At 35.3% G+C, this 24,332-nt stretch overlaps 1 protein-coding gene across 2 annotated transcripts in view; it reads left to right on the top strand.

Moving 5' to 3' along the window:
- Positions 1 to 24,332, top strand: part of DENND1B (DENN domain containing 1B) — a 315,144-nt gene that overhangs the window by 179,294 nt on the left and 111,518 nt on the right. For both annotated transcript variants that reach the window (XM_075528710.1, XM_075528703.1), the window contains exons 10-12: positions 4,115 to 4,215; positions 9,764 to 9,809; positions 15,891 to 15,992. In XM_075528710.1, the coding sequence (XP_075384825.1) occupies positions 4,115 to 4,215; positions 9,764 to 9,809; positions 15,891 to 15,992 (249 nt within the window). The remainder of the gene's footprint in view (positions 1 to 4,114; positions 4,216 to 9,763; positions 9,810 to 15,890; positions 15,993 to 24,332) is intronic.

The following is a 24,332-nucleotide window of genomic DNA, read 5'->3' as shown; positions in this document are numbered from 1 at the left end:
CCAAGCAGGAAACAAAATTTCACAGCTGCACGCTGTACTCTGAAATTGGAAATCGCACAAAGCGAGGTTCGAGTGAAACTGCTTTTGTGAAAAAAATCACGATGGCCAGAGAGACTCTTCCCAGGCAGTGCCACAGGGCGCCCCAACTCAGAACAAGTTGTTTGATGCTTGCCTAGCCAGGAAAGCTCCGTCCTGAGGAGGTTTTCCCGTTTTTTGTTTTGTTTGTTTTTGTGGGGGGTGTGGGTTACCCCCACGTATGAGGGTAAATAAAAAGTTTTGATAAAAAATAATAGAAACTTTTATTACACCAAAATATAAACATGTGAAGCTGTTGTCTCTTGACACATCCTCCATGTAGGTCTATACACTACTGAAGGTGGTGTCACTCCCTCTCTCAGCCTTTTGGGGAAGAATTCTTCACTCTAAGTTAGCTTTGGCTTTCTAGAGGGATTCAAACATTGTTCCTTTCCATGCTCTGCAAGTGTTGAGGGAAAAATCTGATGGGACAAGATCAAGGCTGTAAGGTAGATGGTGTAAGGTTTCTCAATGAAATCCCAATAAGAAAACTCTCGTTACCCTTGAAGAATGAGCAGGTGCCTTGCTATTAAGGGGGCAGAAGTCTTCAGTACAACTTTCTTGATCTTTTTCTACCAATGCTGCTATCATTTTGTCTGCAGATGTCTTTGTCATAGTAAGTCCTGTGTCCTTGGAGAAAGTCTGTAAGGATGACCCCTGTGAAGCCTCAAAGAATGGCCTGAGGAGCCTCTGAGTTGGCCTTTCTTGCCTTGAGTTCATTTCTGAGGTTTTCCCTGTGGTTGTTAGGTGCTGTTGAGTCTGCTGTGACTCAGGATGACCTTGTGCCCAGCACAGTGAGACATGGTCTGGCCGTGTGCTAGCCTCGCAGTTGCTGCTCTGTTGGCGCCTTTGGCACAGCCCTTGTGCCGGTCCTTCTTGTCAAGGGTCTCCCTCTTTCTCGCTGCCCCTCCACCACACATGATGCCTTCTGTGGGTCTCCTGCTAACTTGCCCAACTACGTGAGCTGATGGCTTTCCATCCCTGCCTCTAAGGAGCATTCTGGCTGTATTTCTTCCAAGACAGATTTCTTTGTTCTTTTGACAGTCCATGGTAATTTCAGTATTCTTCATCAGCACCGTAACTCAAATATTTTAATTTAGGAAGGTAGGTCTTTCATTCCTCAAAGTGATTGAAGTATACAAAAATTGCTGTTTAACGTGAAAGCAACATTCCCATAAGTTTATTTCAAAGCTTCAATGTTTTGGGAAGATGTCCATTTGAGTTTTATTAAAATTTTCATATTATTCCAGACCTCAAAATAATTTTCCTTGATGACACTAAAAGTATGATTCTTGTGTGTGTGTGTGTGCATGTGTGTGAGTGTGTGTGTGTCCTTAAAGACACATGAGATTAAGTAAGGCAAGTGTATTACTGAGAGAAATAGTCACAAGTATCCAGTAATCACAAAAAACATGTTTAAGTACCATTTTGTTATCAATAAACGTGCATATATTAAGTAGAACCCACTAGTAACATTTATTTGACGTAATCTCATACTTCTTTATTGTTATTTTAGAAAACATATTGGTAATTATTTATGATTTCCAAATAATTTCATTTTTTCCTCAATTGTATTTTTTCTTTAATTACAACTTTACTTTCTCACTTTAAAAGTATGTCTATATATTAGTATTTTACCTATTTTATGTGACATATTTATTGCATGCTGCTGGTGGATAAAAGGATTTTCTTTGATATGCTTCTGCCCCTTTTGGAACTCTCCACTTGCTTGTGGGGTTGTCACAGATCAATATTTGCAGAAACATGCTGCTCGCAGTAGTTTCACCCACATGTGCTACTCCTATTATGGTACCATTAGTGATTCCAGTCGCTTAGACCAGCAGCCGGATTTCCATCTAGATCTCAGCAGGATTTGACCTTTCCCTGGTAACCAGCTCCAAGAAGTTGCCTTGTCCTGTGTAACTTCCTTTTCTCCCACTAGATCCTGAATAAGTCTCTACTAAGTGGTGACCTAGTAATGCCAAAGGGTGGCCATTACAGGATGTTTGTAAACTCTTTGTGTTACTAGAAACTTTCCTGTAAGAAATCAATTGAAATCACTAGATAATAGTGTGATTTACTAACAGATAATCCGGAACTTCAGATAAGGCTGACCACAGGGAGGTGTAGGGAATCTATATAAATAGCACTTACTAGAGTACCTTGGATACATGTGTCCAGTAAAATAAATTACTCCTTACTTTGAGAATACTTTTTATTTTAGAAATCATCTTTAGAATGAATTCATTTATAGTTACAATTTTCTTAACAGTAGAAAAGGAATACTTTCCTATAAAAAATATTTAGCTGTTTTGAAACTTGTCTGTGTACAGCATCTTAGTTACTTTGGAAATTTGGAACGTTTCAAAGCTACAAAAGGTCTTTTAGCCCACTAGGTACATATAGCAAAGGGATATAAATTTGATGCCTTTGAAGATGCCTACTTTGTGATGGGGGCTGTAGAATGGATGGGGAAGGAACCTTTACAGAATACCTATAAGTTCTTGGTATGCTATAAGCTCTCATTAAAGAATTTAAAAAAATAACAAACTCACTGAATCATGCATATAACATTTGTTGAAATGGCATATCTTTTTACACAAATAACTTGTTATTTTTATTGAAAGGATACTGTAGATACAATGAAAGCTCCTAAGTACAGAGTATCAATCCTCCTTAAGGATAGCATCTTAAATGGAATAAAAATACTTTATTGGCCATTCAAACTGATTAAAAATTGAACTTGAACTATATGGACACACACACATGCCCAGGTACACAGGACACACATAAAAGACAAAGTTGATTATACTTTAAATGGTACGTCTTATGCTTTTGGTTCAGGTCATATTGTTTTCTTAATGTAAGGGAAGGAAGTATTCTGCTTTTGGATAAATATTTCTATTAATAAAATTTAGATCGCTTGGTATACACTTGTTCTTTTTACTATCTGTGAAATTACCATGTATATTTAAGCACATTTTTGTATAATAATGAAATAGATATAATGGTTTATAGAAAACTTGTGACTCGTTTTTCTAATAGATCAATAACGTTTTGAATCCCAATTCAAATAAAATTATTTAATTAGTAACTTTGAAATGCATATTATACACAAAGCATTAAAATGAACAAAATGATGATCTAATTGCTTTAATCATTAAATTATAGAAATATGATTTAAAATGAAAAAGAAAGCACACTAACATATTCTGATGAAGGTCAATTGGAAAGATAAAAAGAGAGATCCTTTTGTTAAGCGTTCAGAAATGTGCAATTAACTGCTTGCCACAATAAAACAATTAAATTGGCAATTACCTTTAAAATATCAACAATGTAATTGCAGCTGCTGTGATATTAAGCTAGGAAACAAAATGCTAATCTGGAATGAAGAGTTTAAATATGAAATTATGATATACTTGGCTTCCTGTAGTACAGTTGTCAAGCTTGGGCAGTTTGCTGGTCAATGGTGACATTCTCTGTGTCGGTGAACAGAGTCTCTTGATACCATAACCCGCAGTTCACACATTACCGAAGCTCCAACTGTCCAACAGTCAAGTCCCCTGGTGTTACAGCAGCTTCCAGACTCTCCTGACTGGCTCATGTTTCATTCTTTGGCAATTTGCCCTAATGATATCCCTCAGGAGCTTTCACCCTCTCTTCCTTTCCATATTTAATCATGGTATATTAATCTGAGTGATGTGCAAACTGTGCTCCACAAATTGTTATTTCCTGCAATTCCGTCTAAGATGCTCAGCTGATTCTTTTTCATTTTCACTTGTATTTATGTGTGCAGCTTTGATGCGAAACTCTGGATTTTCAGATAGTTGTAATTATATAAGAAGCTGTTTTTGCTCTCTGTGTATTTTTCAGAGAGACCTTGAAACATAAGACTTTGACATGCAGAATTGGTGAAGATAATATGATTTGTGTTATTAAGTGTTTTACAGTGATCATTAATCTTTGATGTTTTGTGCATGCCTTTTTGTTTGGGAGGTCAGTGGCTACTTAATTGTTATTCTCCTTCTACAAATTTTAGTTAACTGCCTGTCTCCACGGATCAGCCGCTCTGCTCTATCCAATGTACTGGCAACATATATACATCCCCGTGCTTCCTCCACATCTGCTGGACTATTGCTGGTAAGCTGGCTTTTGCCAGACTGCTTTCCATCGGGGTTTCATGATGAGGAGGAAAACAAAACAGCTGCTTATAGATCAGGCACTGCAATATTTGAAAGAGATCACAGAAACGACTTGGATAGTAGTCATAAAAATTAAAAGGTGGCCCTATGAAGACAGAGCGATTCTTTTCAAAGGTAGCAAAACTATAAACTTGACACATTGAGAGTGGTTTAGGTTTGTGAGGTTTTTTTCCTTTTATTAAACATTTTCACTGCAATTGTTCAAATAATGAAAGGTGTTAAGGAAAGCAAGTGGAATCTTTAGTCTGTGGTTAAGAAAGTTGTAAGGCAATGGTCTCGTTTAGATGGCCCAGCTGTGCAGAGAGTCTGGCAAATATCAAATGGTCATTGTCAGGGCACTCTTTGCTTTGCCTTCCCTCAGGCACACTTGCCTCTACCTCTTCCCTCACATAACATCCTGGAGAGCCAAGAGGGCTTGGCTTGCCTGGGATGTAGCGAGACCTTGAGGAGCTGGTTTAAGTCAGAATCTCAGCTTTAAGCCACTTTGAAAAGAAATGCTGAACAGATTTGGAAGGAATTCTGAAAAACTTCCTGGTTTTATAAACAGTGATCTCACCCAATCTGAATTCAACCAAACCTCCAGGACTTCCCTGTTCTCTTCCCCTGGAAGAGTGTGGCTTAGATCATGATGAGGCTCCGAAACATCAGCCTATGGGACCTTCCTCTGGACTGTGAAGCAGAATGTTAATTCCTAGCCACCTTCTGTAGGCATACCTAATCCCAAAGGAATCGGATGCACACAACTCATGTATGTGTACACAAAACAACACACACACACACACACACAGAAAGGAATATTTTTGGCCTTATTGTTTTTGTTTATATCGCAGCTAATTTTATTAAAAACAAACAAAACCAAAGTATTTGTGAATTAAGTTATTTGTTTAACTTGTTTCATGAAAGGCCTATCATTTAAAACATTTAAAGATTAAACCGATTTAAGTTCATGCATAGTTTCAAGGTATCTAGAGTAGTCCTTTTCAAACTGAGTGATTGTATGGACAATACATGTTTTGGTTACCTACCGATCATATCAATATACTGTGCGTTCCCATGGCAGAGTCCTGGTGATGCTGTGGGGTAGATGCTTAGTGACCTTCTACAGCTGCTCTGCCTTTTGAGTAGGTAAAGGTGAACCAGTGTGGCAGGAGACTCTAGGAATGCAGTCTGCATCATCAAGGATGGGAAATACACAAGTCTAAGAGTGGAACTAGATCTATCAGTCGGCTCTTTTGGTATTCATGTCCAAGTTTTTCCTTGACCAACATGCCTAGAGTATAGAGAACATTTGAAGGCAGGATTGCAACTTAGTCATGGTGATCTATGCCTTATGTATTTGTATATAATACTCAATGAATTGATAAAAGATTTTTACATAAGAATTTTAAAATACATTATTTCAAAAGGGAGGTAATCGTTCAAGAGCTAAAGGTTCTAATTATGAGGCATAGATTAATCTTTTATTATATGTAATATTAGTATAGTCTTAGTGGTTTTCTATGACAGTGTTTTGACTGTTTAGGTAGTAGCACTTCTTTACACCACACAGTCTTCTTTAAGGACACATTTAACACATTTTAATAATACTGTTAATTAGAAACAATACAAGTGGTGGTTAGGTCTTCCTGATACTTTTGATCCCTTCCACAGTTTTTTTTCTATATTTCCCATTAATGAAAGAGCTTGTTCTATGTTTAGTCGCTGGCATTTTCTCACTTGTTTCTGTGATTTAAAATAGGACATGTGCATGTCTAGCATCTCCCTGGGCCAGAGACTGGAGCAGTGATATGCAAAGAGGAGTTGTCTGAGATTTCCCAAGTTTTGGTCACAGTGATAGGCTCAGCTTCTACCAGGGACATAGGAAATTGTAATAAAATTGCCTTTGAGAAATAGCCCCGAAAGACTCCAGCTTATAGAACATTTTTTGAACTAGACTGTTTCCCAAGGCAAATAGTCAATCTTCTCTGCCTCTTTGAAATAGGACATTAATAATCTATGTGCAAGAGAGAGAAACATGTGACAGATCATTCCTTTATTCTCGTGGTTTTTGAATAAAGAATTTTTTTATAGTCCACTCTAAAAACATCAGCAGAAACATTTGGTGTAGGAGATGAATAGTCTTCACTAACTCTTCAAGATTGAGACTTTCCAAAGCTTGAGTTAATCTCTAGGTCCTGGAAATATTTTTGCTTTTGCATCTGTTACCTCTGGTGTGTTGGAGATTGTAGAGAGTCATAATGCCATCTTGTGACCATGAATGGATATCACATCTTTATCTATGAATAAAGACTTGTTCTTTTATTGGCTCATTCATTCATTCAACCATTCATTCATTCTTCTGTCAAACACTTAATGAACACATTTTTTTTTGCCAGAAAATTAGTATAGAATGAATGAGACTGGGTTAATGCCCTTGAGGAACTTACATTCATAGCTAGGAAGACACACACACAGAGGGAGAACTATTAAAATATGATAAGTTCTATAATAGGGGTATTCCAAAGAACCATGTGTGGGAGCACAGAGGAAGAAGTGGCCTATGCTGACTGGTTGGTGCAGGAAGGCTGTAAGGAATAAATGACACCTTTTGCTTTATTCCCTTAATGGACTGATATAAGGGTACTTTAATTTGGCAAATCCATGATGTTTCCAGATACTCTTAACCCCTCTGAGTCCGTAACACACCAGAGACAATGTGACTCTAACATCAGTAAACTTATCATTATTCATTTGCCAGGGAATGGCTGAAAGAATTCTTTTGACTTAAACCTTTTACCTGGCTCTTCTTCCTATGAAAGGAGTGGAATTAGTTTCTAAAAGAATAGTTATTTTAAATAGAAAATTCTGTCCTCTAGTTATTAAGAGCCCCGAGTTATTAGACTGCTGTTATAGTCAACTCCATGGGTGGTCTCTTTCTAAGAAAACCAAAAAAGAAAATAATTACTATCATACAGTAATTGTTTTGAGTGACGATTAAGTGCTACCAAAAAGTAGAATCCATCATAATAGAGCCTTCTCTATCCCATCTCTGCAGAATAGCTTCATTGACAGCAAGATCTGGGACACTTTTGCACATGGATGATAACACATCTGTGTTGCCAAGGATCTCTTCCTGACTTATTAATGCCGTAATTTAATTAGGAAATTTCAGCTTGGGTTGCAAAATTACTTTCATGAGATTTGGCTGATTCCATATTAGGATGCACACAATCCAATTTTTGTGAGCAAGAAACAACTCTTCAATGAACTATTCTTCCAAGCATCATAGTTATTTTAGGAAAAGATGCTTTGGATTAGTAATGTGTACAGTGCCGGTGTGCTTATACTTTGCCTTCTGTTAATCATTTGTCAGAAAAAGAAAACAGAGTTAGCCAGTAATCCTGAAATAAAATATTTCAGATGCTGTATTATTAAGATATGCATGGGAGCCATTTTTGATAGTTTTTCTAAACAATTAATATAAGTCAAATATAAAAAGCTCTCATAAATTAAAAAAATTGTCTTAGGTGTATTTCCTAGGCACTCAGCAGGTTTGTTACCACTTTTGACTGTGGTATTTGGAAGCTCTGACTTAACTGAGAAGGTGGGCATCATATTTTTACTTTTAGAAGACTTTTAAATATTCTGATTAGCACATTGTACTAAAATGTTTTTTGGAATATAAGCTACTATAGCTATTCTGCATTATAAATCTTCGGAGTAAAGCAACCTGACCTAGGGTGAATTAGTAATCAGCATAGTGGCTAATACATTTACATTATTTTGAATATGAAGAAGGTATGACATATTTAAGTTATTGGGAGTTGCTTATTTTGTGAAAGTTGCCTGAACTCAGTCATGGGAGATTAGAATAGAAAATAACATGTATCTAATACTCTTCAATAGAGTGCCATAAGAGGGGCCTGGTGCTATCTTGTTTACATAATAGACTGCTAACCTCAAGGCCAGCAGTTCAAAACTTCCAGCCACAGACAGATGAGACTTTCTATTTCCAAAAAGAGTGACAGTTTCCCAAACCCACAGAGGCAGTTCTACCCTGTCCTTTAGTGAGTGTCCTTAGGCGTTGGAAGGGCTGACTCAGTGTCTGTGAGTTTGGCTTATAGTGTCACGAAGAACCCCGGTGGCGAGAACTGGAGCCCAGCACCAGCCTTCTTTTATTTAGGTAAATGTGGAGCACTTCACACTTGTTCCTCCGATTTCCTTTTGAAGGCAGAAACATCTCTTTGGTCTTAATAATATCAGGGCCTACAAAAGTAGTTCTTAATTTTCAGTCAAATACCAGACCAATTCCTGATAGTCTCTTGTAGGAAGCAACTACCCAAAAGGAAAGAAAGAAGGTACAAAGCCACAAAAGACAGGACAGCTGGGAATTAGAACAAGAAAAATCTAGAAAGTGCAGGCTAAAGGGAACTCAAAAAATAACTCTTTAGCAGTTCTTTATTATGACTTCATTTCACAGAGGTTAGTGTTACCAAACCAAACCAAACACCTGCTGACCCCATTGAGACTGTGTAGGACCAAATGGAGCCTAGGGGGCTCCCATGGCTGTGACTCGTAGGCACGCTGACTGCCCCATTCTGCAAGTGGCTGGTGGGTTGGCACAGTGGGCCTTTCAATTAGCAGCTGATGACTTAGTCACTGTTCCACCAGTGTTCCTAAAGCAAAGGGTTATCCATCTTTAAAGAAGTATGGAATAATTTGAGGTTATTTTGAAAACTCTTAAGTCTGTTGAGATCCACTATAGAAGTAAATTAGATATAATATATAGAAGCATGGACTGATGTAGCCTGATGATGACAGTGATGTTTGGAAAATTATTCAGATCTTTTAAAAAAGAGGTATATTTCTGTTGACAGAAGAGACTTATGTTCAATTTAGCACAAACGCTTCTATAAAAGATTTATGTTCAGTTTTCAAACGGGCATTTATAGACATACTTTACCTGCACAGACATCTGTTGATTTCTAGTCAACTATTATTTTGATGTTGAAAAATCAAAGTGAATAATTTCCCTTTTATATTTCACGAGAAATGTTTCCTCCAGTACTGGTAACTCTAATTTCATGTGCTACAAACACGATTTACTGTTTATATTCTCTGATAGAGTAGAAGCTCCATAAGGGCAAGTTGTACTCAATTCCTTTAAATCAAGTAAGAAAAATGAACCCCCAAAAGGATATGTTTACTATGAGGTATATGGAAAAGATTCAACTCAGATTATGGCCTAGACCTGATAGTTAAATAAAAACTATTTTAAGCATTATAACTGTTGATTTAAAAGATGATCTAAATTTTTTGTGTGTAACCCAATTATAATTTAAATATATTAAAATCCCTTAAAATTAATATATATTGAATAATTTTGATGATCTATAATGTGTTATGCTAGAACTATGCATTTAATTTATAAGCATTCTAACATACTTAAGTTGATGTTTAAGTTTTAATGAATTACATGAATATATACATATATTTTTTTAATTTAGTGCCCCAATGCCATACCTGATTGGAATACACTCCAGCCTCATAGAGGTGAGTATCTTTAACATGAAATAGAGATAAATTAACTCATACCAAAAATAGTTAGTTTTTTATTTGGAAGGAAAGCACATGGAAATAGTATGAAGTAGTAACTAGTTTCATTTATAGTATGCTTATTTTCAAAAATGTAATATTGAAATAATTTCATTTAAACAAGAACTAAATGATACTCTTTAATAATTTGAAATTCATAACAATCGCTAGTATTTGGTATCTGGTAAGTGTTTGAACGCTAATAGATGAGTCTTTGATGAACTTCTTTATTTTTGGTAACCTAGGATTATTTACATTTCTTTTTTATACCTGTGCTTTAAAAATCAAATTTAAGATGATTAAGAATCATAATGGAAAATATTTTTATTTTGCAAGCTTCCTTATGATCTAATTGATCAGCTTGCTTTTTTAAGACCTGGTTTTAATATACTAATCATGAATTGCTTAATTAGAATATACTTTGTTAAAACTGAGGTTTGGACTTTTAATCCTTTTACAGGACTATTGTCACCATCTCATTCAAAATTATTTTTGTCACATGAGTCATCATTATATTGAAACACCCTGACCATTTATTATTAGTTAGACTTCTAAGATCTGAATCTTAGAACACTAACAACAAAAGGCTTGGATCAAAATCTAACACTTTGGTCACTTGAGTGTCATTCTGCTAGTGGATTCCAGTTTCATTGGGATTAATTTGTTCCTGAGCTGGGCATGCATATTATCATTAACTCAATTTTTGAGCAACAATTTTACATTAATAGCTAATTTTCACTTACATAAGCATTTTCATATTTTTAAATTATTAACAACAAGAATATAGTTTCCTATATTGCTTACCTTTGTCACTATTTATAAGCCCTCACTTTAGATCATTAAGAACAATCCTGAGGACCCTGCAGAGCTGCCTTCTTCCCATTTGCTTGTGCAAGGCCTTCTCTGTGAAATTGTGTGTGCTCTCTAGGCAGCTTTGATCTCTCTTTTTAGTATTTTTTAGCTTTGAAGTATTTTTTAGTTTTGCAGGATATTTGGGCAGAATTTTTTGTTAGTTTTGCCATTAAGAAAGGACAGTTCTTAATTCCTTTAGTAGGTTTATATTTAATGCTGAAATCTGAGTTGGATAACAATTTTGATTCTGTATATTTTGTTCATTTTTAAAAACTGTCTTTATGTGTCAAGGTAATTGCAGTGGAAGTGAAAATTTCTTGAAGGAAAAGAGAAATGAGAATATGTTAAAAATTGTAGAATGTATGCTTGGCGTTTTATTCATCAGTAAATTGAATCCATGCAAAATCCAACCATTGTTGGTGGTGATGGTTTCCGAACAAGACTCCTCAAATTTGATACTGATATCAGAAAATATATAAATGAAAAGGCTTCAAAAATTGATGAAAATACTATATTTAAAAAGTGCTATTTCCAACGAACTCTTTGAAGCCCCCTTATATATTCCTCCTTATTTTGTCTAAAAGCTCATTTTATTTCTGTACTATATTTATCTACATGTAGGGATAAGAAGCGTATGTAGTTGACTGTAATACTGACTTGGCTTTGTTTTTCATCATGATTCTAGATCAACTTTTAAAACAAATAATTTAGCTTTACTATGGAAAGTAGTAGTAATACAAGGAAGTTTATAGGAAGTATATAATACTGTAGGAATATTAGTTGTGGTTTTTTTGAAGCTGTAGAGAAAATCATTATAGAGAAAGTCATTTACGGGGCAAATGAAAGTGTTGTCTTTGAAAGAAGTCTACTCTATCTAACTTTAAATTAGCTCCTTTCCTTTAAGTAAGAATGTTTGCAGCCATGATTAGATTGACTGAAATCTCTGTGCTTTTGAACTAAGTAGTCAACTTTCTTTAGTTTGATAGTGAAAGAAAAGGTATACTAGGAACTTGAGGAATTCTTCTAAACCTAATGAGTACCATTTAGTAACATTCTCCTTAATCTATAAGATGAGATGCAGCCTGTAGTTTCACTCATGTTATTATTAGACAGTTTTTTCTCCCAAAATTTGTCTTATTCATATTTAATAAAATTGTTTTTTGTAATTTAAATACACATTCACATAATAGTAAGGCTAAGGTTAAGTACTAGTCTTATATTTTCTTTGGCTGCAGTTGTACCATCAATTTTCTTTTTTCAAGAAGAATCAAAGAATTTTCTGCTACCCCTTTTAGTCAAAACAATTTCAAAAATTTTTATGAATTGTAAAAAGAATTATAAACCTAATTTTTAAATCATTTTATTAGGGGTTCATACAACTCTTATCAGAATCCATACATACATCACTTGTACAAAGCACATTTCTACATTCATTGTGCTCATCATTTTCGAAACATTTGCTCTCCACTTAAGCCCCTGGCATCAGCTCCTCATTTTCTCCCCTCCCTCCCCACTCCCCTCTCTCTCATGAACCCTTGATAATTTATAAATTATTATTTTATCATATCTTGCCGTGTCTGATGTCTCCCTTCACCCACTTTTCTGTTGTCTGTTCCCCAGGGAGGAGGTGACATGTAGATCCTTGTAATTGGTTCCCCCTTTCCACCCCAACCTCCCTCTAACGTTCCCAATATTGCCACTCACACTATTGGTCCTGAAGGGATCATCTGCCCTGGTTCCCTGTGTTTCCAGTTCCTATCTGTACCAGTGCACATCCTCTGGTCTAGCCAGACTTGCAAGTAGAGATGGAATCATGATAGTGGGGGTGGGGGTGGGGTTGGGGAAAGGAAGCATTTAGGAACTAGAGGAAAGTTGTATTTTTCATCCTTGCTACATCACACCCTAACTGGCTCCTCTCCTCCCCGAGACCCATCTATAAGGGGATATCAAGTGGCCTACCAATGAGCTTTGGGTCTCCACTCTGCACTACCCCCCTCATTCACTATGGTAAGATTTTTTGTTTTGATGATGCCTGATCCCTGGTCCCTTTGACACCTCGTGATCTCACAGGCTGGTATGCTTCTTCCATGTGGGCTTTATTGCTTCTGCTCTGGATGGCCGCTTGTTTGCCATCAAGCCTTTAAGACCCCAGATGCTATATCTTATGATAGCCTGGCACCATCAGCTTTCTTCACCACATTTGCTTATTCACCTGCTTTGTCTTCATCAGTTGTGTCGGGAACGTGAGCATCATAGAATGCCAATTTAATAGAAGAAAGTATTCTTACATTGAGGGATCAGTACTTGAATGGAGGCCTAATTAAGCCAAAAATTTTAAAGATACATAAAAGTAATATTCTTTGAAATCTGACCCTTTAATTTTTTTATGTAATTATGAGTAAAAGGTGTATGGAAGTCTCTTCTTGAAATATAGATATTTTCAAAATTCAAGGGTGAAGATATTTTGTTTTCCCTGAAAAACAGATTTCAGATTTGAACTCAAAGCAGACTGAGGCCTAATTTAGTGGAATAATTTAGTGGATACCACAAATAAGAATTATTTATTTAATTAGCTACAATGTGTGAATCTCATTATTTAATATGTAAAAGATTCAGAAAATCATATGATTGCTGCTATATTGATTGTATCATTTCTTCGCACTAATGTACATAATATACATTTGTAGTTACATTGCATGAAAGGTTTTATAGCATGAGTGTGAGAAAAACTGTGAAATTGAATAGTTGGATACAGCAGTTATTACGCTCAACTGGTAACCTCCAGGGGAGTGTTCAGCTCACTCCATGGTGCCTCAGAAGGAAGGCCCACTGACCAGCGCCTGAAACATCAGCCTTGGAGGCGCCTGCCAGGGAGCCCATTCCACCATGACATGTGGGGTGAACTCAAAGCAAATTCTTCCTTATGAGTATTTCCATTTATGTCTGAATGCTATTATATTGTTTTTGAAGAAAAGGGAAATCAATTTTCATGTTTTCTGTTTCCGCATTTAAAAGCAAAATTCATAATCTTTCCCCAGATTATGAGTTTTATGAGATGGAAATAAGAGACAGAGCAAGAAGTGCCGTTTCATATGACCTTTGAGTTTCTACTCCTGTTTAGAAAGGTGGAAAAACAGCTATGCCTGACACTGAGGGAAAAGGATAGTTAAAATAATAGCACAAACCTAAATTTTCTTCATCATATATATAAGGTTTATACTGCTATTATTTTTTGCTTATGTAGACTGAGCCTCACTTTAAGGGACTCACAACTTATTGACTCATTGACATGCATCCCTTTTTCCACTCTTGGTGTGTGGCTCTTTCAACAAAGCTTGCTATTTAGCCTATCAGACTTGTAAAAGTAGAAGACTAGATCTTAAAAATATATATATACATGTCATCTTAATAGCACTTTTTTCATATTTAGAATTTAGTGTTAGAATCACTATTAACATTTTCAAAGCATATAGCTTTGGCTTAGGATAAATTATTTTATCCTGTAAAAGATTTACATATATATATATATATATAAACTTATCAGGATTATCTTTCTGATTTTGATCATAGGGACAAATAAGGATTAAAGGTAAATATCAAAATGATGATCTATGTTTTCATTTGACTGCCATTAATTTAAATTTAATTTCTTTGTAGGATAGTTACTTTTCTAATTATTTTATAGTTCATTTATATAGTTTTTATCTCATATTTAAACTTTATACATAAGTATTTGTATCACGTGCATGCTCGTGGAAAGAAAAGGAAATGAGTGCACAAATGCTTTCATGATAATAGAGTATTATAAGTTATTTTCTCTTAATATCTTAAGAATGGAGCATCTTTTACAGCTCACTTTAGAATAAATTTAGTGTCATGTATAAGATATAATTTTAGACTTATATGTTCCCCTAAGAATCCACACTCTACCTAGACTGTATGACTTTCATAACACATAGGAAACCCCTACACTTGGCTACCATTTTCCCAGTAAATTTTAACCTTCAAGCTAATATGCAGAGATATGAAATACTAAATGGATCAGAGAAATTTCACAGTTGACCAACTTAATGATAAACTGACTTGCCCTACTTAAAAATGTTAAGAATTCAATATGTTTTCTTTAAAACCTGCATATTATTTAAAAAAATTACCACTGAACTTATTTGACCTATTGATAGTTGTACAATTGTGGAATTATGACTTGCTGGATATATTAATGAGCCTGTTATTTATTTACACTAAGGAAGGGTGCTATTTGCTTTCACTTAAATAAGACCACTAGCATTTTATGGTTTAAGTTTACATATTAGTTTAAACTAGAAAAATAAATGGGCAATATTTCCTTTATTTTAGGATAAAAATGATGAAATTCTAATTTATTTTCAATCATCTGCATACTCGAGTAATTTAATCATTTTGACTAAACTGTCAAGTTAAAAACAATCATCTCATAGGTCATAAGTTGATGCTTTGTATTAAAATTAATGTGTGATATTATCCTAGCAGTATATTCCATTAGTTCTTTTTTTATTTTTCAACTTTTATTTTCATCATCAACTTATCCCTATCAGTATGGAAAATATAGAGAAAATATTTATTAGTTTAAAACTTAGCAGGTTAGTACTGTAGTCACAGAGTTATTGGTTTCTGTTAGACTATCAATGTGGTTTATGGTAAAGAGGTATAGGTTTAGAGCCAGATATATTTTTTTATACTGAGGGATTACAATTCAGTTGATGAATTTTGTAAAATACCATATATACTCAAATATAAGCTGACCCTAATATCAGCTGAGGCACCCAATTTTACCATAAAACTACATAAAGAATGTGCTGAGAAACTCAGCTTACACATGAGTATGTACGGTATACATTTTTGCCATTTAATACTATGTCTATTTTTTTTAGTTCTTTGTTGTTAAAATCTTCTTGATAGTTAAATGTCCATCTATCTCCAAAATAAATATGTTCATATGAACAAGCACTCTGTTTCAAACACCTTTCCCCAAATCACCTTTTTGAATTTGTGGTAGGCTTGCTTCCTCTTAGAGAAGGTTAAGTTGTTTATATTTATTTTAAAATGTAGTGATTTTTTTTCTTTTTTTGAAAATCCTGGTTCAACTTTTTAAGGTTTTAATTAAAATATACTAAGATGCTTGTTCACAATTGTGTTTTTTTTAAACAGAGAGTGAAAAATAAATCTTTGGAAGATGTGGTTATGTTAAATGTTGACACAAACACTTTAGAATCTCCATTTAATGACTTGAGCAACCTACCAAGTGATGTGGTAAGTCGAAAGGATATTTTATACTGAATCATCTCGATGTTTCCTTGCAGACCTTGGAGTGGCTAAAAGTTATTTTCTGTATAAAATTAAAGAATTGTGTGTGATGGGGTGGGTTGTGAAAGGAATCATGTAGCTTCTATATTTAGTATTTTTACCTTTTGACAGTTGAAGAGATGTTGAATGAAACATCATATTCCTCATTGTAAAAGTAGGATCATAATTAAAAAGCCAGATGCATTCATTAGACAGAGCTCCTTTAAATGTAAGTCTCTTCATCTCATCTTAATCATTATATTACAAAGTAGGCATTTCTGTCTGCCTAGTGGCATGTCTTGCAAAAGAATGAGAGTTTTTGAATTCAAGAAGAAGAAGGGGGCCAATTATCGGCTTTTGCTTCCCTGCCACCTGCCAGCGCTTTTCCTTTTAATTAATGATCTGATGGCACTGGTCAATATAATAAGAAATGCTTATACAGTTGGGGTCAGAGAATTCTGGCTTTGATCTCCCTCAACTTTCTGAAACATTTATTTGTTTTCTCTAAATTATTTCAGTTTTATTTTAAGCTCTTCTATCCTGCTGAGGGCCGCAAGAATGAAAACCTGCACTGTTTGTCATCTGCTTTGGCACAGCAGACTGCTTACTTAGAATTCGATTTGTAAATTAAACTGCAAACCCAGGTTGTCATAAAAGACATCTGATCCTTTTGAAATGACGAAAACTGTCTTTTGTCTGTAAAGGCTGATAAATTAAGTGCCAGTTCTCTTCTGGTCTTTGATCTTGCTGTGTGTGTGTGTGTGTGTGTGTGCGCGCGCGCGCGTGTTTGTCTGCAATCTGCAATGTGGCATATTCTATATTTCATGTTAAATCGCCTTCAAAAGTGCATTTTTTAGGAGGGGCTTGGTATTCTTTAGGACAAGGTAGACATATTATAATGGCTATTTTAAAAGTCTTTATTTTATAGTTATTAATTGAAATAATCTCCCTTAAAAATCCATTCTTAAGAATATTAAAATCAAGGGGGGAACCCCTAAGAATATATTCATTTGTAATATTGAAAGTGTTTTGGAATTTATTATTAAGGAGTTTGAATAAGAGAATTTTAAGCATCAAAAACACCCATATACTGTAGTAATACTAACCTTGATGGTTTTTCTAGCCTAGTGATAGGAAAAATAAGATTTTAAAGTTACTATCCGATTATTTATGACCATAAATAGCTTAAAATACTTGCTGACCTTGAAGCAAATTAAAATTGAACTGCTTTATTTTGCTGTAATAAATTTTATACTATGTGTGAACAAATCCAAACTGAGGCCAGTGAACAATTATAATATCTTTTTTAGCTCATTATAACTAGATTGCCTCATTATAAAAATTTTGCAGAAGCAGCTAGAGATGATTAGAGTTATTCATTTAAAAATCCATCAAAGTCTTCTTCACTGGATATAGAAATAATTAGTGAAGATAGAGTACCAACTTTTAAGAATGTATTCCATGTATTCATGTATTTTCTATTGTCAATACCATAAGGAGGAAGGCTTGTTTATTTATTTAAAACAAATAATTAAGAAGAAGGAAAAAGAAACATATAAAAAATTAAATACAGCTGTAAGGTTTATGATATTAAAGTTAATAGCATATTGGTAGTTTTTTTTTCTTTGATTAAAAACATTTTAAATTTCTTATTTTGGATATGTGATATTAATTGAGAAGTACTGTTTTCCAAGTAGAATTACTTTGATAATTAAAACATTCATTTAACTGTCAGAGAAAAAATATGCAAAATAAGAATAGTAGTCTAAATGTATAAAATGAAAGAGTTTATGAATGAGAAATAGTATAATTAAATTTTACTAAAATATTATGTATATGAAGGGGTTTCAGTAAGTTCTGGGAAATTTTTCATAATTTATTCAATTTTACCACCAAACTTTTTAACCTCGTAAACTGAAAGAACATTGCACAGTTACATATAATGTGTGTGTGTGTGTGTGTGTGTGTGTGTGTATGATGGTATAGATACTTGATATTAAGGTCCACAAACTTACTGACAAATTTGGAGAATAAACACATTGCGGCCACTCTAAAGTGAAGCTGGGACAATTTATTGGAAGTATGAGGTGCTTTAAAGTTCTAGTCATTTTCCAAACGTACTTTTGGTAATTGCTTAAGACATCACCCAAACCAGGCTGTAGTTCTGCAGGAAGTCTGCTAAGGCATCGCATCATGCTTTCGACAATTGTAAATGTTAAACGAGACATAGTAAAATCGCCAATAATCATAAGGTTTTTGTATGTGTGTACATTGAATAAAGTATAATTGAGGCCTGAAAATATTACTATTGGTGTTTTCTGATTGTGTAATAGATTACCTGAGATTTAAATGGAGGCCTTTTAAAATCATTCACCAGAGTATTTAAATTATACTTACAGGCTAGATGACTTTCTAGGCATGTGCACTCTATTATTGTGTCCGATTGACCAGTGGCCTTGGCTGTTCAAAGGTCAGTGGTCACAGTTGTCCTGAATTACTAGGTCTTTTTTCCTGTGGACCCTCTGCTGTGCTGCATGCTGTAATCTTCTTAATGGCTTCATTCCAATATTCACACATAATATTTTAGATTTATTGACTGTTAGAAATACTACCATGCCAGTAGCAGTTCCGCTACTCTTAAGGTATTTAAAATTGGAAAAATAAATCAGGACCAAGCTTTCAGGAATCCTTTGTTTTACTTACGGGACAGGAAAAAAAACTCTCTTCCTGTCTTCTGACAAGAACGCTTGTATGCCGATTTCATCATTTCACTATAGATTTGCATCATTAAAAGAAAATTAAACAAACATTTCATTGTGAGCAAATTTAACCATATTGGTTATTTCATGGAATAACCTTTAAAGGCAGTAGATACATTAAAATATTGTCTTACAGGTTTTAGCTGTGCCAAGTAGATACCTTCAACATAGTTTGAGCATGTTGAAATACAAACAGATTTTAGAACTAAATGCAACAATGTTAGTTGAGGTTAATGTGTTCTGTTTTTGAGTGTGGGGGAAAAGTCAGGTGAATGCAATATTAAAATTTCAAATCAGTTCATTTTAGTTTAAGAAAACTCACTTTTGAGAATCATAGTGGTTTAAAATTTTGTATTTCTGAGATATTGATGCTCCTTTTAATTTTTTACTCATGAACATCTTAAGAAGTAATTTGGAGAATTATTATTATTTTATAAATAATAAATGCACACTTACTGGAAATCTAAGCTTTTAATTAGAATTATAGTAAATTTTAAAACTGTTCCCATATGAATATTAAGATAATTATTAACTAGTTCTCAGAGATAAAGCCAGTTGGAATTGACATTTGAAAAAATTACACAGATTATAATAATTTCAATCAAAACAAATTTTCACATATGAGGGGACTTCAAAAAGTTTGTGGAAGTTGCCATTATCTTTTGATTCCATGTTCCATGACCATTTCAGAGTTCTCCCTAACCCCAAATATTTCTTAAACATTTCTTAAATGTTTTAAAAATAATTTTAGTTTACTAGATGCTAATATGGGCTAAGTTAAGTCAATATTTCGTATTCCTCTTCTGGAAAAAAAATGAAAGTTTCAGAAAGTACAACATTAATGGTCTCTCTGAAGCTTTAGTTCTTTGACGTCTCAAGCCTGTGCCCTGAATATTGGGAGATCATGGTTCCTCTTATTCTAATGTGATACACAACGTGTAATGAGTAACTCTTAAAGTTTTACTGCAGTAGCTTATCCTCCATTCTGATCTTATTAAATGAAAATCAACATAGCCAATTTAATTTAAAGTAAGATTTTCAGCACTTTTTAAACCAATTTTCACCTTGTGTACAATACCACTGGAAAAAGTTCTTCTATTTCCCACTATGAATTCGTGTCAAAATACAGCGTATTCATGGGTTGCTGTACAATTCACTGTGGACCACACTAAGTTGTAGAGTGAAGCATATTTAATTACTAAAGCAGTGAAAAGGCCTTGTTATAACTTGGTCTCCCTGAAAATGCGATTCCTGTTACAGTGAAACTTTCAAGCATCTCGTGCAGGGATGGGTTAATGGTTTTATTATGATATGCAAAGAGAACACACACACACACACACACACACACACACACACACACACACACACACTGCTGGGAATCTCCAGCAATCGTTAAGAGCCTAAAGAACTAGAGAACACCCCAAAAGTCTAAGAATTTTCGGTCATGTACCTTCCAGTGACTTCATTAATTTGGAAATAAGCTTGAAAAGGAGTAGGCTTTATTAGAGAATGTTTATATGAGCTCATCTTTTAAATAAAGTGCTTGAACAATGAAACAAACAAAAAATCATGTAAATATTGAATATTTTCCCGAACCTAACATGCAAGTTTCACACGTTAATTTGTCTTAGTATATATTATATATTAGTATATATTTGGTCTGCATTTGTCACCACTGTGCTATAACCCTTACAGCCTATGTGAGTGAACTACTCAACAAATTTCTGTACCATGGCCAAGTTAGAAAGATAGCCATTTTATTCATCTTTGAAAGAAATGCAAACATTTTATTTAGACCACAGGGCAGACTTCAGGAGACAAATGCTATGGTTTTCATTGTGCCGCTGCCGAAGCAGAGCCAAACATCCCGATGCCCTTCCATCTCCCACCTGTTGGATTTTAGGCATCTACTTCTTGAGTACTGATCAATACACCACACCTAATACTGCACCGACAATTGTACTTGCTTTACTTGTAATGTGCCTTCTTTCTAAAGCCCTGTTTACTGTTCCCTTCTGGAACAGCTTAGAAGGATGCTTTCACCTGATTCTCATTGGTAAAGGAAGAAACCTGTAAGCCACCATCCTTTTAAATAGTTATGTTCAGAGAATTGAAAAGTATTTTTGCTTGTTTGTTTATAAGTTAACGGTTAGGGCTGTTGCTATTTTCTTGGCGTATTTTTATATAAACTTGCAATGCAACAGAAAAGAGACCAGTCCAGTTGAAAACAATACTCACATCTCAACTAAGCTTCCGAACATTTCTGAAAGTTGGTCATTTTCTCTCAACTGAAAGACAAGATCTCCCGTACTCACTAACAATGACCCCGACTTTTACCACTCCGTTTCACCTGTCTGCTTTCTTCTCCCGATATTGAGTCCGCATTTGCGACTGGTGCGCTTGATGTACTCGTGAAGTGCCTTGGCCGCCTCGTGCCTTCTCCCTTCCAAGTAAATTTCTCAACTCTTCTCCGATGTCTTTTGATATTGCTTTATGTTAAAAGCGTGAGATTCTCTTTTTGTTGCTAGCAATAAAAACAAAAAAGATAAAAGCCTTGTTTTTACCTTTTAAAACTAAAGATTTGACTTGTACATTAAAGAAAGGTGGTGTGTGATTTGGTGAATCCAAGGTCTGTTGTAAACTAAAACCAATCCCCCTAATTACTGAGTTGATTTGGACCCCCAGCAAATGTGCCCAGGGTCTCTGAGGCTGGAAATCTGTTTAGAGTACATGGCTTCCATTTCCCTCCATGGGAGTGCTGGAAGGTTTGAACTGCCGACCTTGTGGTTAAGGGTCTAATGCTTAACCCACAGCACTAGGGCTCTTTTTATATAATACAAACAAAACCAAGCTTCAGTGTCCCGGAATCTGATCGAACTCATAGCAACCATATACGACAGAAGAGAACTGCCCTCCAGGGTTTCTGAGAGAGCCTCCTCTTTTTGACCTCCAGAGCAACTGGTAGTTTTAAACCATTGGCCTTGTCGTTAGCAGCCCAATGTGTAACCCACTTCACCACTAGGACTCCTGTTGATAATCATTGTTCCCATATCTGGCTGTTAGAGATCAGAGTGACCTCGAAATGTTTAGAAGTATTATGTACCTGGGCCCTAGCACAAAGTGTCTGATTCAGTACACTGAAGTAATAAAAGTGTACTCGGGACAGACTGTCAACTTCTTAATTCAGTCACTCTTTTTTTATGATTTAAACAATCTTTAACTTCACTGTAGTGAAAAATTCATTAACTCAATATTTTAGTCATTTTAAGCATATAATTCCAAGATGTTAATTATCTTGTTATACAACCATCATAAGTAGTCCTAAAATTTTCATCAGCCCAAAAAGCAGCTCAGTAACCTTTAAGCAATAGTTCAATTTCTTTTCTTGTTTTTTAAAAAAAATCATTTTATTAGGAGCTCATACAACTCTTTTCAGTCTGTACATACATCATTTGTGTCCAGCACATTTGTACATATGTTGTCATCATCATTTTCAAAACACCTGCTTTTTACTTGAGCCTTTGGTATCAGTTCCTCATTTTCCCCCTCCCTCCCTGCTCCTCCCTTCCCCTTCCTCCTTGATAATTTATAAATTATTATTATTTTATCATATCTTACACCATCCGACGTCTCCCTCACCCACTTCTCTGCTACCTGTCCCCCTGGGAGGAGGTTATATGTAGACCTTGTCATCTGTTCCCTCTTTCTCTCTCACCTTCCCTCCACCCACCCGATATCGCCACTCTCACCACTGGTCCTGAGGGGTTCATCTGTCCTAGATTCCCTGTATTTCCAGTTCCTATCGCTGGCTGGACAGGAAGATGCACATTCACTCACTCTTTTAGCTTATCATTATTGAGAACCAATTACATGCTTGTTCTATGTTAGGTGCTGGGTGTAGACTGGTGAAAAATATTTTAAAAAGTCCTTCCTCTAATGATATGGTGCGCACATTGTACTAAACACCTATTTGGCATTACAAATTGAGACAGATGCTATGAAGAAAAAGGAGAGGAGGCCATGCCACAACAGGAAGTCCTAAATTAGGTACACACGAGGTAGGTAGAGTGAGCCTGTTCTTGGCACTGCGATGCAGGAACCAAAAGTATTAGTGCCTCTGTGGTGTAACTGTTTCATGTGGTAGTTATCGACTCCTGAGAGCTCGTGTTCTCCTCTTCAGCAGAAAAGTAAATAAGACAGCAAGCCTGAGATAATTTTTCTTTAGCCTGGCAGGAACCTGACACCATGTCTGTTGCTTTGAAAACTGGATTTTAGGCACACCAGTATGAGACATTATAGAAGCATTAAGGAGCTTCTTTTTGTGTTACCAGATTTTTATGCAAATAATGTATGTGTTGTGATTTTTTTCGGGGGGGGGGCGTCAGTCAACTACAACCTATTTTCATAAGCACACAAAGCTAATTTTGAATACATTATTTGCGATAAAATTTGGTATATTCATACACTACATATAAATCCTTAGTGCTATTTATTTCCCTTATATGCAACATATTAATTAGAGTACAGACTGCTCTACAGATGTTTTTATTATTAAGTGCCCTCAAATCTGTCCTGACTCACAGGACCTGTGTCAACGAACTAAACACCTTCCAGTCCAGTGCCATCCTCAAAATTGTTCTGATGGTTGGGCTCATTATTGCAGCCACTGGGGCAATCTGCCTTGTCAACGCTTTCTTCTTTCTCACTATTCCTCCATTTCAATGGAGTATCATGATGGTCTTCTCCTGGGACTGGTCTCACCTGCCAACATGCCCAAAGTGTGTGAGACAAAGTCTCACATCCTTGCCACTAAGAAGCATTTGGTTCCATTTCTTCCAAGACAGAGTTGTTTGTTCTTTTGACATGACACGTTCAGTAATCTAAACCAGCACCATAATTCAAGTGCATCAATTTTTAGTTTCATTTTCTTTATTTAATGTCCAAATTCATGTGCACATGAGGTTATTGAAAATACCCTGGCATGGGCCAGTGCACCTTATTCCTCAAAGTAATATCCTTAATTTTATCACTTTAAATAGGTCTTGTGTAGTAGGTTTACCCAGTTTAATGTTTCTGATCTCTTGATTGTGGATCCAGCAAGATGAAATCCTTGACAACTTCAATCTTATCTCCATGTATCATGATGTGACCTGTTTAGTCTCTCTCTCTTTAGAACTGTAACAGAAAATTTTTTTTAAAAATCCAGTCTTAGAGAAAATTAGAAAACAGAAACATATTTCTTTCTTCAATAACAGTTTTTAAAAAATAATCCAGACTTATAGAAACCACCATCCTCAATACATTTCCAGGTTTCAGTTAATTCCCCTAGTACTCTTTGTCTACGTTGTCCCAGGAGAAAAAGAGAAAACGAAGGGCAGCCATATCTGCTTTAGGAGTGTGGTGTGAAAATGCCACACATTGCTTCAACTCATACTATTTGCCTGAACCCAGCCAGTGGTCACACCACTGGAAGGCGCATTGGAAATAGTTTCTAGCTGGATTAACCATTTCCCACGTCACAATTTAGGATTTCTTTTTCCAAGAAGGG

The sequence above is a fragment of the Tenrec ecaudatus genome, chromosome 1, assembly GCF_050624435.1.
Source record: "Tenrec ecaudatus isolate mTenEca1 chromosome 1, mTenEca1.hap1, whole genome shotgun sequence".
Classification (NCBI taxonomy): Eukaryota; Metazoa; Chordata; class Mammalia; order Afrosoricida; family Tenrecidae; genus Tenrec; species Tenrec ecaudatus.
This window is presented reverse-complemented; position numbering and strand designations above follow the sequence as displayed.